We start from the raw sequence: 16538 nt of genomic DNA on the forward strand, positions 1-16538 counted from the left end.
AAGAACAGAAAATCAAACACCGCATGTTCTCACTCATAGGTGGGTGTTGAACAATGAAAACACATGGACACAGGGAGGGGAACATCACACACTGGGGTCTGTTGGGGGGAAATAGGAGAGGGACAGTGGGGGGTGGGGAGTTGGGGAGAGATAGCATGGGGAGAAATGCCAGATATAGGTGAAGGGGCAGAAGGCAGCAAATCACACTGCCATGTGTGTACCTATGCAACAATCTTGCATGTTATTCACATGTACCACAAAACCTAAAATGCAATAAAAAAATAAAAAATTAAAAAAAAATTCACTCATTATCGCTTGGATAGCACCAAGGGGAAGGTGTTAAATCATTCATAAGAAATCCCCCATGAATCAATCCCTCCCACCAAGCCCCATCTCCAATGTTGAATATCACAATTCAACATGAGATTTGGGACACACATACAAACTCTATCAGTTCTCAAAATCAATTGTAACAAAAACAAAAACTGACAAGTGGGATATAATTAACTAAAGAGATTCCACACAGGAAAAAAAGTATCAACAGAGTAAACAGACACCTAAAAAATGAGAGAAAATATTCACAAACTATGCATCTAACAAAGGATTAATATCCAGAGTCTATTAGGAACTTAAACAAATCAACAAACAAAGAAACAAATAACCCTATCAAAAGGGGGGCAAAGGACATAAACAGACAATTCTCGGAAGAAAACATACAAGTGGCCAAGAAACATAAGGGAAAATGTTCAACATTACTAATCATCAGAGGAACGCAAATCAAAACCACAATAGGATACCAACAGCAGAATGGCTACTAATAAAGCCAAAAATAATAGATGTTGGCAAGGCTGCGGAGAAAAGGGAACACTTATACACAGTTAAGACCCTATAGAAAGCAGTTTAGAGATTTCGCAATGAATTAAAGACAGAACTGCCATTTGACCCAGCAATCCCATTACTATTTACCCAATGGAAAATAAATTGGCCTACCAAAAAGATATCTGTACTTATGTTTATCATAGCACTATTCACAATACCAAAAACATGGAACTTAGTTGCCCATCACTCGTAGACTGGATAAAGAAAAATGTAGCATATATACACCATGGAATACTACACATTCACAAAACAGAACAAAATTATATCCTTTGCAACAACATGGATGCAGCTGGAGGCCATTATCCTAAGCAAATGAACAGAAACAGTAATCCAAATACCACGTTTTCTCTTATAATTGGGAGCTAACCCCTGGGTACACATGGGCATAAAGATGGAAACAATAGACACTGAGGTCTCCAAAAGGAGGGATGGAGAGAATGGGGCAAGGGCTGAAAAACTTTCTGTTGAATACTACTATGCTTACTATATGGGTGACAGGATCAATAGAAGCCCAAACCTCAGCATCATGCAACATATCCTTGTAACAAGCCTACTCGTGTATCCCCTGTATCTAGAATTAAAACTAAAAGAAAAAGCCTTAAGAGATCAGAGACCCTTTGTGTATTCAAGAATTGTGATGGAATATAATACAGACATAAAAACCAATAAAACAACTGAATATGAAGAGATCTATCTCCAAGATATATTATTATATGAAAAAGCAAAGTATAAAATTGTTATATGTTATGCTGTTATTTGCGTTTAAAAGTGGATGGATTTTTTTATATTCTTGCATATGAATATCTCTAGAAGACTACAAAAATGCTGGTACGACTGGTTGTTCTAGAGATGAATAGGAGGGAGGCTTACTTTACACAGTGCATACTTTTCATAATTCTTGAAAGTTTTCCTATGTGTATGTGCTGTTTATTAAAAATAAATATAAAATTAAAAACGTAAAATTGGAATAATTAATGCCAGTGAGACACCCAAATTGTTGATAGAACAATCTTGTGCAAATAGATCCTTTTCTTAACAAGTCATACAAATTTTCAATGAAAGAGGTTTCATTAATGTGTGGATACACTGAAAATTGATGTTACAATAAGCTTGGCTTTCTTCAATAATTGTGGAACAATAATCCTTTTATGAACAGAAGGATTAATGGACAAGTGGATGATACCTGAGGATTCGGAAGTGAGTACACAATCTGAGCGCTACAGTGAATGTATATGCAGTAATTATCCAGCAGACATTGAAAGAATGATAGGATCCCAAAAGTTACTTCTAAGTATTAATATAATGAAATAAAAATTTGAATTTTTCTTCCAAAATAATCCAAACTTTGGTACTATATAGAGTTTTCTCTTCAAAGTTTCAAGTCTCCACTGAGAATCTGTAAGGTAACATTATGAGTCACAAAAAAGTGGTCAGAAATAAATAAGAACATACCAGAAATCTCTTTATATAAAATTATAAGCATGCCAAAAGCCAGCATGACCCTTTTATTTAATGTATTTTAAATAAGAAACACAGTTTATACTAATCATTTGCCCTTGTGAGTCATAAAATGTAAGTTTTAGATGTAATAGGTATGTCATCTAAAAAAGTTTTACCTGATTCAAATTCATACTCCTCATTAATAGAAAGTAAAAAGCAGAGTACAACCTTTGTGTAATCCCCTGGAAATCAGACCTGTTATTAGTCATCCTTGTGTATCACTATTTGCTGTTCAATAGACTTGACACTGATAAAGCATTTATCTGATAATAAAAGCTTTTTATATATTATATGTGTCAGCTTTGTGTAGTTAGTCATATCTGCAATTAACTCTCCTTTACAATAAGCTTTGTGGAAAGATGTGTGAGTATTGGAAACAAAATCAGAACAGGCTGATGTTGTGTGTCATTTTGTAGGCTACTTTGGCTCCAGGAGGAGAAAGGTGCCAGGTTAATACAAAATTGAATATAGCATGATCTTTAATTTCTGAGACATTTACAAGTAAATAACTAGTTTTATATTCACCAGTTCTGCATCCATGGAAATATGAGCTCTTCACTTTGAAAATTCACTCATAATGATGAGGCTACATTCAGTTTTCTCACTTCCTGATGAAGCAGGTGGATCATTGATATGTCTGACTGCACTGAATACTATACCCATTTACAGCAGAGATCTTCCCAACATAAAACTAATCTACTTGGCCTGAAATGAGGCTCTGTCATCCTTACCATTATTAGAATCTTGTTGTAATCAAACAACCCACATACCTTGGAATCTTTACTGCATTCTATGAATTAGTAAATGGGGACTTTCATGGTTTACTCAATTGATGATAAACATTTTACTTTTAGGAAGGATTTTTTGTCAGTCTGCTATTTGTTTTTACTGATCCATGACTATTGTATATATTTATGGGGAACATGTGATATTTTGATACATAAAATAAGGTGTAATGATCAAATCAGGGTAATTGGGATATCCATCACCTTAAACAGTTATCAGTTATTTGGGTTAAAAATATTCTAAATCTTCTCTTCTAACTATTTTGAAATATAAATTATTGATAAAGTTACCCTACCATGCTTTTGAACACTAGAACCTTTCCTTTTAACAGTATTTTTGTACCCATTAACCAAACCCCTCTCAGCCTCTAGCAACCACCATTCTACCTTTGTGAGGTCAACTTTCATTTTAGCTCCCAGAAAAGTTTTGTTCTTTTTGCTAAAAAAACAAAGGTATGAACACATGATATTTGTCATTCAGTGCCTGGCTAATTACAAGTAATATAATGTACCCAGGCTCATCCATGTTGTTGCAAATGACAGAATTTCATTCTTTTGTATGGCTCAATAGTAATCTATTGTATACATATATCACATGTTCTTTATCCATTCATCCACTGATAGATATTTAGGTCAATTCTACATTTTGGCTATTGTGAATACTACTACGATAATCATGAGAATGCAGATATCTCTTCAATATATTAATTTCCTTTCTTTTGGATATATACCCAGTAGTAGGATTGCTGGATCACATGGTAACTCTAGTTTTAGTTTTTTGAGGAACTACCATATGATTTTCCATAATGGCTGTACTAATTTACATTCCTACCAACATTGTACAAGCATTCCTCTTTCTCCACATCCTTTCCAGCATCTATTTTTTGTTTTTAAAAAATAGCCACTTTAACTACAGTGAGAAATCTCACTGTGGTTTTCATTTCCCTGATCATTAATAATGTCTTGAGCATTTCTTCATTTACCAGTTGGCCATCTCTCTGTTCCCTTTTGTGAACTATTTAGATCAATTGCCCATTTTTTAATCTATTTGAGTTTTTCTGCTGTCGAGTTGTTTGCCTTCCTTATATATTCTGCTTATTAATCCCTTGTTGGAAGAGTAGTTTTCGAACATTTTCTCCAATTTGTAGATTGTCTCTTCACTATCTTGATTGTTTCCTTTGCTGTGCAGAATTCCCCAATATGATGCTGTTTTTCTACTTTTGCTTTTGTAAGCTGTGTTTTCGAGGTCTTACCCCAAAAATCATTGCCCCTACCAATGTCCTAAGTGTTTCCCCTATGTTTTTTTTCTAATAATAGTTTCATAGTTCTGGATCTGACATTTAGGCCTTCAACCATTTTAATTGGATTTTGGTATATGGTGAGGTCTAGTATGGGGTCCAGTTTTATTCTTCTGCATATGGATATCCAGTTTTCCAAGCACCATTTATTGAAGAAACTGCCCTTTCCCCAGTGTATGTTCTTGGTGTCTTTGCTAAAAATGAATTGGCTGTAAACACATGGATTTATTTCTGGGCTCTCTATTTTATTCTATTGGTCTGTGTATCTGTTTTTATGCCAGTGCCATGTTGTTTTGGTTACTATACCTTTGCCATATATTTTGAAGTCAGGTAGTCTGATGCTTCCAGCCTTGTTCATTTTACTCATGATTGTTTTAACTATTCACATCTTTTGTGGTTTCAAACACATTTTGAAATTGTTTTTTCTATTTTTGTGAAAAATGTCATTGGTATTTGAATAGGGATTGCATTGAATCTGTAGATAGATCACTTTGAGTAGTATGGACATTTTAACAATATTAAATTATTCCAATCCATGAACCTGGGATATCTTTTCATTTTTGTTGTGTCTTCTTGATTTTTTTCATCCATATTTTACAGTTTTCAATGTAGAAATCTTTCACTTCTTTGGTTAAGTTTATTCTTAGGGTTTTGTTTTCTTTTTCTTTTTTTGTAGCTATTATAAATGGGATTGCTTTCTTGATTTCCTTTTCAGATTGTTCACTGTTGGCAAATGGAAATGCTACTACTTTTTGTATGTTGATTTTCTATTCTGCATCTTTACTGAATTCAAGTATCAGTTTCTAAGCGTTTATTGATAGAAACTTTAGGTTCTTCTAAATATAAGATCATGTCATCTGCAAATAAGGATAACCTGGCTTTTTCTTTTCCAATTTCAATGCCCTTTCTTTCTCTGGCTAAGACTTCCAAAACTATGTTCAATAAAAGTGGTAAAAGTCTTTGTCTTGTTCCATATCTTAGGGGAAAGGCTTTAAAATTTTCCCCATCAGTATGATGTTAACTGTGGATTTGTCATATATAGCCTCTATTATCTTTAGGTATGTTTCTTATTTAGTCAGCTTGTTGAGAGTTTTTATCATGAAGGAATATTGAATTTTTCAAATGCTTATTTTTGGTTCTATTGAGATGATCATATGATTTTTGTCCCTTACTGTGTTAATGCTGTGGTTCCCTATGCTTTGGGGCAAACTCATTGATGTGTTCAACCACCCGTTTCTCAGGGAGTAGGATGTTCCATGGGCTCAGATGCCAAGGACATAGCTGTACTACTGGGTTCAGGCAGTGCCATGAAACTGCAACCCTCTGGGTAGATGTGAAGGGATGTTGGTGGGGTCCTAAGGATGTGGCGGTATAAGGATTATTGGGCCCCAGGGCAGGATGAAAGTCCAGTGTTGGCTGTTCTTTCAAAATGGTACCATTTTGCAGCAGCTTAGGGGCCAGAGGTGGTACTCCTCATACATATTCTCTCTGGAGCAATGTGTAGTCACATGGTCTCCAGGCAGCTCTCTATACTAGATTCAGGAATTGGGAGGATGAAGGCATTTCACAAAAAATTTTATTCATCTCTAATAATTGTTAACCATGTTGTGAGATTTTTTTTTTATAATACTTGAAATTTAGGTCAAGAAAACCTAAGGGATTTATGTGACTCATTAACCAATGGTTAGAATAAAAATAAAATAAGCTTCCTCTGGATTACAACAACAACAAAAAACACTATTTTTCCCATCAGAGTGGTTTCAAAACAGTAAAGAAACACATTGGTAAAGATTCCCTTTGACATAACATAAAGATTGAGATGGGAATAACAGAATTACAAAAAAGATGTTCTTCTGAACTTGAAAGTATGAAAGATCCACAATTAGAGAGCTATATTAGTCATATATCTAGACCACATGTCTGAGAAAAGAAATCCTATGAAAAAAGTGCTTGAACTAATCTAATATCTATAGGTGGACCTGTTACCTCAACTATCATGTATGCAACTGAGTCCTTTGAGCTCAAGCTGCCTTCGAAGCCCTGCAGAAATGTACACTAGTGGTAAAGGAATTAATTTTTCCTACCCACTTCTATGTAATGTGACAATTTCCAGACATCTTTATACAAAGAAGGCTTGTTTGAAGAGGAACAAAGATATGTAAAAAGAAGGGCCAACATTTTTTCTCAAATCGCTAGCCATCCTGTCTGTTGTTCTGTCATCCTTGACTGAATAGGTGTCATCTATTTCCTACCAGACATAATACAAGATGATTAAAATAATATAAACAGGATGTTAATAATGTTCTTCTCTTCTCTGTACTACAGAAAGAATGTACATTTATTCAGAGTAGGTAATAGCATACTTAGAGATGCTAAGCATATATACTCCCACATAGAGAACAATAATTCATAGTATTTGATCAGCCCCCTCCCCTGCAATGCATGGGAAGTAGTTACAGGTAAGTAGAATAAGTGAATCTATGTGGTCCAAACTTAGAGTCATGGAAACATTGGAATGTGAGATGGCTTAGAAAGCATGAGAACATTAAGAGAGGTAGGAAAAGGTGCCTTACCTCAAAGCAATAGCTTAAAAGATTGCATATGGGCAAAAGTAAGCAAGGTATATTCAGAGAACAATGATGAGGCCAATGATTGTCTTGGATTGGTTAGTGGGACTAAGTATTAATTTGGAAGAGCAACCAGTACATAACATAGAGTCTAGATTTATTTCTTACTGACATTAAACACCCCATTGGAAGATCATGAGCAAAGGAAAATAAATTATGCGTAAGTACAAAGCTTAGCTACATAGAAATTCCCTGAAATTGTAAATTTGTTATAAAAGCACTTCACTTAACCAAAGGTCATATCCTCATCTAGACATGGTTGAGAAAACCAGAAGCAAGCAAAAAGCAGCCTTGAGTATTCAGGGGGAAAAAAAATCACAAAACCACACACTAAGGTCATCCAATTAACCATTAGAAAACTTTCAGACTTTCACTTAAATATCCAATTTCTTTCTTCACTGCAGATTAGAAGCAAGAAATTAAAAGGGGTAGCTTCGAGACTCGGTCATCTGACAGTTGTAATATGTGATAGCTGACAGAATGACAATGAAAAAGGAGGCAGAAAAAGTATTCGAAGCAGCTTTAAATCGAGAGATGTGGGTAATTATTTACCTGAAATTGAGATCAATTATCTCAGTAAAAAAATCTTCATTACATTAATACCTCATTTTCACTCTCTAATAATTTTGTTCCTGTAACAGAAATTCATATTGTACCATACTATCCAAAGAAGTATAGTTTAAAAACATGCCAAAAGGTCAACTTTTCTCTGATTTTCTGGCCAATTTCAAATATTACATCTTTTTTTGTATAATAGTTTCCAATTATAACATGTGGTTTTACTTACACTAGATATGTCTAATATTTGCTTCAAGAGAGCTCAGTGAAGGCTATTGTACAAATATAATGTCTTCCTTGTAATGCTATAATCACATATTTGCAGAAAAATAAAAAAAGTTCTAAATAAAAATGTTTAAAGGCATATGTAGTCTAAGAAAACATTTTTTTCTTTCTTTCTTTCTTGTTTTTAACCAGGCAGATTTCTTGCCATCACAATTCTCTTCTCATTGATTTCAAATAGCATACAAACTGGTCTAAGTGAACATATAAAAATGGAAATTGCTTCAAGGCTGAATATAATCCTGATATAGCAGTCATACTTTGTTGCATTTCTGTATTAACCATTAACCCACAAAAAACTGACAACCTTCTCAGGTCTAGGGTAGAATCTTGCATTGGTACCTTAGGCTGCCAGATCCATGTCCAAATGTGGCTGGAGAAACATGAGGATGGTGTCATGGTGTGAGAATCCTGGGCTCCTCTCTGGGGCAATGATGTGATGTCTAAAATTAATGAGAAATAACATAACCAATGCATTTTGAGTACTTATTATACCCAGACACTGTTCTAAGCTCGTTCCCCAAATTAACCTGTTTAGTTTTTTTAAAAGCCCGATTAGGCAGGACTATTATCAGTCCTACTCCAAATATGAGGCAGCCATGGCTGAAAGGTTATGTAACTTGGCCACATTACAAAGCTAGAAAGCAGAGTCTAAATTCAAAAGTATGTCCATCACATGAGAGCAATTTGGTACCTCAACTGGGATTTCCCCATTTATTTATTAATTATGGTACCTGTCAATGAAATACTAAGATTTGCTTTAAGACTGTAGAGCTGACATCATGCTGTAGCACAAGCATTTCCCTAATCAGCACTCTCCACTACTCCAGTTTTATGAAAAGGATAAATGACAGTAATGTAGAATTCCAAATAAAGCACTAGCAATCTGCATTTCACTTTCTGATCTTCAGGGATATGCCAGTAATTAATTTCATGGCCCACTCTTCAGCATTAACAGTGGTCCTCAATATGATTATTTACTTTTGTGGGAAGGCATGCATAGGCACATAACTGCTCTTGAGATTCAGTTTGTGGTCATCCCTACTGAGTTACTCAAGATTCTTTTGGTTGCAAAGGATATAACCCAATCCAACTAACTAAGCTAACCTAAAATGTTAAGGGTTTATTGTTGACCTCAGGTGAAGCTAGATCTAGGTGCTCAAAAATATAGTTCATATGTTCTTCACCTCCCAGCTTGCTTTCCCCTATGCTGCCTTCATTCTTAGGCTAACCTCAAGTGGCGTCAAGATGGCTACCAGCAAGTCTAGGCTTAGCCACCACATAAAACAAAAGACAGTGTTTCTTTCCCAGGGGCTCCAGCATAAAGTCCTAGAGTTATGTTCATGGCTGTGACTGGCCTGCTTAGGTCACAGGCCTACTCTTTAACTAGTCTTAATAGTCAAGACATATATTATACTCAACTGTCATGTACCAATGACTGGCTTCAGAGTGTGGTTTACCCCAGTAGTACCATGGGCCTTAACTGAATCAACAGAGCAGGGTCAATTCCCAAAGGAGTTGATTTTGCCTCAATGAAAGGAAACAGATGCTGTGCAGGGATAAACCACAGATTACTATTATATCCATCTTGGCATGCCAGAAGAATAAGTTGGCATCTTGTCATGTGACTTTGAGGAGATTTGGGGAATCTCCATTACCATGACTTCCCTGTGGTGAACTAATGTGTGGTGAGTCAAGGTAAGAGTAAGCCAAAGAATACTAACAAGGTCTCACTGAATCAAATCAATGAAGACTGTATAGACACAACAATAGCAGCAGAAAACGTAGAGGCTATGGCAATCAGAGATGATATGGTTACTTGGGCAAAGACAGCCTTTAACACAGAGAGTAGAGACATTGCTGCCAAAGAACTTTGCCACACAACAATCCACAGACCAAATTCACATAGATAATGCTTATTGTGAAAGTAACTGCAAGTCACACATGCATCAGCCTTTGTAGTCTTGCAAATACACAGAAAGCAATAGTGTCTGTCAGCAGTAGTATCTTTAAATGCAAAGAATGCTGCATGAAGATAAGATATGAAAGAGCTCCATTATTTTCCACATACATTATTCTAATTTGATTCAATTTCTCATGCTGCATAGGTTTTCATTCATTGAAAGTTGCAGTCACCCAGTTCAGACAGTTCTCTACTTATAAACACATTGCGTTAACATACTTCATTTGTAAGTCAGTGATTTTAAAGGTGAAGCTTATTTTTACATTGCAAATTTATTATAAATTGTAACTGGATTCTAAGACTAACCCATGAGTATTAATCAAGTCATTTGAATGTGCTTAGTACAATGCCTAGCACATTATAAACTCTTAATAGATTAAAGCTTTTATTAGTTATAAGCATGAGTAAAATCATCAAAATAATTTTTTAAATAAAAATACAAATTAAGGTAATAGCACTTAGAAAAATTACAGATTGGGACATTCAGTAAGGTAATATGAAAAACTAAGTCTTCAATTCCACTTAAATAAGGTATTTAATATATTTCAGTTTAAAGATTGTTTATTGTTACTAAAGAAGAATTTACAAAAGTGTTATACTATCTTTTAGAATATCATATTACTTAAATTATTATGTTTTAATTTTGGACTTCTATGTAGTTACAAAACTGAAATTTGGGAGTATAACTAGACCCATACAGATGGGAATAGTATTTAATAAATTGCTTTTTATTTACAAGAAATTTTCAGAACTTCTTTTTCCACATACTTATATCTGGATGCAGTTCCACTTATAAATTGAGGACACAGTATACTCCTATTACCAAAAAAAGAACTGTAATGGGGACACAGCCATAATCAAATTTACATCTTAATTATTTACAGTCTTCTCTTTGCAGCCTGAATATTCTGTGCTTCAGAGTTGTTTTGCAGACAAAATATCATCCAGGATTTGTACTGCAAACACTCTTTCGACACAGGCGACAAGTTCTTTTTGGTAACTTGCATAACTTCTCAGTAAAATAAACTTTAAGAATTAGTTCTACAGATCTATTATAGAATAATCTAATGCTAATTTCAATGTGTTTTCAATTATATAAATGCTAAAAATATCTCATCTCTATCACTTATCTGACCACTTTTGTTTTAGTGACAACTTTGGGGAGACTTAATTTTAAAAAATTAAAATTAATTTAAGAAATAAAAGTATAAGATCATGGGTATCTAAAAAATTTAATGAGCTAGCATTAATAAGACCACCTGATTAGGATTGGGCTGCTACTTTCCAAGTATCTGCCAAACAACGTGTCAAAAGAGATGGTGTAGACACATCAGGACTGAACTTTGCTTCATTTTTCTACTCAGTCAACAAGTAGTTTTTGAGTACCTAATAGGTATCAGGCATTTTTTTAGTTCTGGGGAGGCAAGAGTAAACAATCTGTGTCCCAGTCCTCTATGGAATTTACATACTTTATGACAAGGACACAATAAATTTTTCAGTACTTCTATTCTTCTGAGGGAGAAGAAAGCAGGGTGAGGGTAAGGTTGGGAAAGGGGGCAGTCATCAGGGAAGTCCTCTCCAAAGAAGTGACACCTGAGAAGAGACTTTAATGGGAACACAAACTATGCAAAAATCAGAGAGACAATAGAGAAGTGCAAAGACCCCAGGTGGGACAAGCTCACTGTGTTCAAAAAACATCAAGACCATGGTGGCTCCAACCAAGTGAGCAGACAAGAGAGGGAGTATGGTAGAAGATGAGGTCAGGGAGAGGGCCAGATCCTGTAGGACCTTGCAGATCATTTTAAGGAGGTTGGGATTACTTTAGCTGTGATGAGAAGGCGTAGGCTGGGAATGGGAGAGTGACATGATATGCACTTTGGAGAAGAGGTTCTACAGAGGCAAGAAATAGGGCATTTCAGCAATTTGGGCAAGGACTAATGTTCCTGCAATTTTGTAATATTGACTCTTTACTACCTAATTTTCAAGATGAAAAACAAAAATTGTTTTTGTGCAAATGGTATGTCGGGAACAAAAAATTAGCTGTTTAATCTTTGTGGGGTGGTACAAAGGCAGCTGGAATAAAATGTCTGTTTTATATTAACTGTAGGGAAACTGCTTACCTCAACTGCCAATTTACTGAGGATCTCTGTGGATGTTAAATCAGAGAAGAGTGCGAAAGGTAAGAATATCTGGAAACACATCTACCACTTTGTCTTCCATCCCCTCCCGCTGTTGACAGCCTGACTTGGGTGCTGCTATAAATCAAAAAGCAGGAGATGCACTGCAAGCACTGAACATCTTCCAAAGTAAAATGCTGCCATCTGGAGGTTTCCAGAGTACAAAAATTATGCCAAAAAAAAAAAAAAAAAAAAAAAAAAGCCAACAAATCCCACAAACACTCTGTTTCTGTTTGGTGTTTCTATATGCAAGGGATTTTATTGAGAAAAAAAGTTTAAAAGGTCATTAATTCAAAAGAAACAAGAATGAAATTGCCCAGTCTCACTCCCTTGCTTTGCCTGGCCCAATTTATGAAGTGGAACTTGTTTATGTTGGTTTTGAAACCTTTCTATTTATTAGGCTGTAAATTTATTATACAAAATTTGCATAGTATGAAAGTTTGTATTCATTTCTTTTCCCTCTATAGCAACTAAGGCTAAGTGCCTCTTCAAATGGTATATCTTCTCTGTCTCTTCCATGATTACTGATCTATTCAGGTTTTCTATGTATTCCATTTTGATAATTTATATTTTTCTGGGAAAATATTCATTTCTTCCATATTTTTAATATATTGTCATAGAGTTGCAAATAATATTCCTCCATAAAATATTTTGTCTCTTATCTACCCACAGTTCCATATAACTTTTTATCTTTAATATTATATCCTTTTACTTTTCTCTTTTATTGTAGGGTGATGAGCAGGAGAATGACATATTTGGACTATGTCCCAGAGAGATAACACTGATGATAATGAATATAATGGACTGAAACAGAACACTAGGAACACTGTTTAGAAGGCAACTATAACATCTCAGATTAGTGATCACTGACATCTGAACCATGGAAAAGATTTTATAAACTAAAACTAGTAGGAATTTCTGACCAGTGATGTGTTTATAAGACAAACAAAAAAAAGTTAGCATGATGCTATAGTTTCCTGCCTAGGATGATGGGGACATTCATAACCAAAGGGCAGAGAAAAAATAATTTTTTGAGGGGACATTTGACTTTGAGGTGTTGGAAGGATAGCCATATGAAAATGTCCCATCAGCTGGAGCTAGAAATATAAGTCAAAGCTAGAAGTTGCAGATGAAGTTCTGAGATAGGCTGAAAAAAAAATGTAGAGAGAGAAAAAAATGAGTGTATTAAGATGTCAATAACTGAAAACTTTTTGTAAAGCTTTACATTTTGGGGCAGCTGAACAAAATCAGGGAGCATATTACAGAAGCCAAAGGAGAAGAGAATTTTAAGAAGGAGAAGGTTTAGGAAAATCATAGCACAAACAAGTAATACATTAAAATGATGATGAATTTGACTATACAACAGAAGAATAATTTTTGTATGAAACAAAGTAACATAAATTGGAAGAATATTTCCAATACATCTGACAGTCATAGAACTAATTTCTTCAATATATGAGCATTTTAAAGTCAATAAAGCCACAAAGGAAAATTTGACAAACTTGGTTTTATCAAAAAATAAAACTTCTGCTCTATGAAATGCCCATTAAGAAGATGAAAGAACAATGTTAAGACTAGAGAAAACAGTTGCAAACCAAGTACCCAACAAGAAATTTTATCTAGAATGTAAATAACTCTCAAATCCCAAAAGCAAAATAAACAAATGATCCAATTAGAAAATGGGCAAAAGATATGAAGAGACATTTTACCAAGAATGAAATAGGAATGGCAAATAAGCACATGAAAACAAGTTCAACAACATTAGCTGTTAGGAAAATGCAAATAACAATGATACATCATTACACATCTATGAGAATGACTAAAATAAAAAATGGTGATAATACCAAATACTGGCTAAGATAAGGAGAAACATTATCACTCATACATTACTGGTAGAATATAAAATAGTACAAACACTCTGGAAAATAACATAGCAGTTTCTCTTAAAAGTAAACATGCATTTGCCATATGATGCCGCTGTCACATTCTTGGGCATTCATCTGACATGAAAATTCATGTTCACACAAAAATCTGTTCATGAATGTTCACAGCAGTTTTATTTGCAGCTGCCGAGATTGAAAACAATTTCTATTCCTGAATTACTTCACTTAGAATAATGGCCTCTAGCTACATCCAAATTGCTGCAAAGGACACTATTTCATTCTTTTTGATGGTTAAGTAGTATTCCATGGTTATATATACACATTTTCTTTATCCACTCATCAGTTGATGGGCACTTAGGCTGATTACTGCAATTACGAGTTGTGCTGTGACAAACATACATGGGCATGTGTCTTTTTAATATAGCTACTTCTTTTTCTGTGGGTAGACTCCCAAAAATGGGATTGATGGATCAAATGGTAGATCTACTTTTAGTTCTCTGAGAAATCTCCATACTGCTTACCATAGAGATTGTACTGATTTACATTCCCACCAGCAGTGTATAAGTATTCCTTTTCAACACATCCATGCCAATATCTGTTGTTTGTTAATTTTTTAATAATGGTCATTCTGGCTGGGGCAAGGTGGTATCTCATTGTGGTTTTAATTTGCATTTCCCTGGTGATATGTGATATTGAGCATTTTTTTCATTTTTTTTTTGGCCATTTGCGTGTTTTCTTCTGAGAAACGTCTATTTATGTCATTTTCTCACTTTTTGATGGGATTATTTGTGTTTTTTCTTGCTGATTTGTTTGAATTCCTTACGGATTATGGATATTAGTCCTTTGTTGAAAGCGTAGTTTCCAAATATTTTGTCCCATTCTGTGGAGTGTGTGTTTACTCTGATAATTATTTCTTTTGTTGTGCAGAAGCTTTTTTATTTAATTAGGTCCCACTTATTTATTTTTATTTTTATTGCATTTGCTTTTGGGATATTAGTCTTAATTTCTTTGCCTAAGCCAATATCCAGAAGAGTTTTTCCTAGATTTTCTTCTAGAATTTTTATGGTTCCAGGTCTTAAGATTTAAATCTTAATCTATTTTGAATTAATTTTTGGTATGGTGAGAGACAGAAATCCAGTTTCATTCTTCTACATGTGGCTATCCAGTTTTCCCAGCACCATTTACTGAATAGGGTGTCCTTTCCCCAACTTATGTTTCTGTATGCTTTGTCAAAGATCAACTGGTTATAAGTATTTGGCTTTCTTTCTACGTTCTCTATTCTGTTCTATTGATCTATGTAACTACTTTTATACCAGTGTCATGCTGTTTTGGTTACTATAACCTTATAGTATGAAGTCAGGTAATGTGATACCTCCAGATTTGTTCTTTTTGCTTAAGATTACTTTGGATATTCAGGCTTTTTTGTGTGTCTATATGAATTTTAGTATTTGTTTCTAATTTTTTGAAAAATGATGTTGGTATTTTGATGATGATGATAAGAATTGCATTGAACCTGTAGGTTGCCTTGGGCAGTATGATCATTTCCATGATATTGATTCTTCCAATCCATGAGCACAGGATGTATTTCCATTTGTATTATCTATGATTTCTTTCAGCAGCATTTTGTACTTCTCCTTGTAGAGATCTTTCATCTCCTTGGTTAAGCATACTCCTAGGTATTTTAGTTCTTTATTGCTGTTGTAAAAGGAATTGAGTTCTTGATTTCATTCTCAACTTGGTTGTTGTTGGTATATAGCAGTACTACTAATTTGTGTACATTGATTTTGTAACTTGACACTTCAATAAATTCATTTATCAACAGCCTTTTGGAGAAGTCTTTAGGATTTTCTAGGTATATGATCATATCATTGGCAAACAGAGATAGTTTGACTTCTTCTTTTCCAATTTGAATGCCCTTTATTTCTTTCTCTTGCCTAATTGCTCTGGCTAGGACTTCCAGCACTATGTTGAACACAAGTGGTGAAAGTGGGCATCATTGTGTTGTTCCAGTTCTTAGGGTGGATGCTTTTACCTTTTCCCTATTCAGTATGATGTTGGCTATGAGTTTGTCATAGATGGCTTTTATTATATTGAGGTGTATTTCTTCTATGCCTAGTTTGTTGAGGATTTTTATCATAAAGTGATGCTGAATTTCATTGAATGCTTTTCCTCCATCTGTTGAGATGATCATCTGGGTTTTGTTTTTAATTCTGTTTATGAGATGAATTACATTTATTGACATACATATGTTGAACCATCCCTGTATCCCTGGGATGAAATCCATTTGATCATGGTGAATTATTATTATTACTACTGTTATTTTTTAGAAAAGGTCTCTCTCTGTCACTTAGGCTGGAGTACAGTGGCATAATCATGGCTTACTGCAGCCTTAACTTCTTGGGCTCAAGCAATCTTCCCACCTCAGCCTCCTGAGTAACTGGAACTATAGGTACACACCACCACACCCATCTAATTTATATATATATATATAGTAGAAATAGTGTTTCACCATGTCGCTCAGGCTAGTTCTGAACTCCGGAGCTCAAGCAATCCTCCTGCCTTGACCTCCCAAAGTGCTGGGATTAC

General features: G+C 34.7%; 1 protein-coding gene across 1 annotated transcript in view; it reads right to left on the reverse strand.

The window, feature by feature from the left end:
• Positions 1-5558: 5558 nt before the first annotated feature.
• Positions 5559-16538, reverse strand: part of LOC116559361 — a 96254-nt gene continuing 85274 nt past the window's right edge. The window contains exon 3 of the mRNA XM_032290476.1: positions 5559-8372. Within this exon, the coding sequence (XP_032146367.1) occupies positions 8080-8372 (293 nt within the window). The 3' untranslated portion in view covers positions 5559-8079. The remainder of the gene's footprint in view (positions 8373-16538) is intronic.

Source organism: Sapajus apella, unplaced genomic scaffold (assembly GCF_009761245.1).
Source record: "Sapajus apella isolate SASKATOON/1434 unplaced genomic scaffold, GSC_monkey_1.0 scaffold1, whole genome shotgun sequence".
NCBI lineage: Eukaryota > Metazoa > Chordata > Mammalia > Primates > Cebidae > Sapajus > Sapajus apella.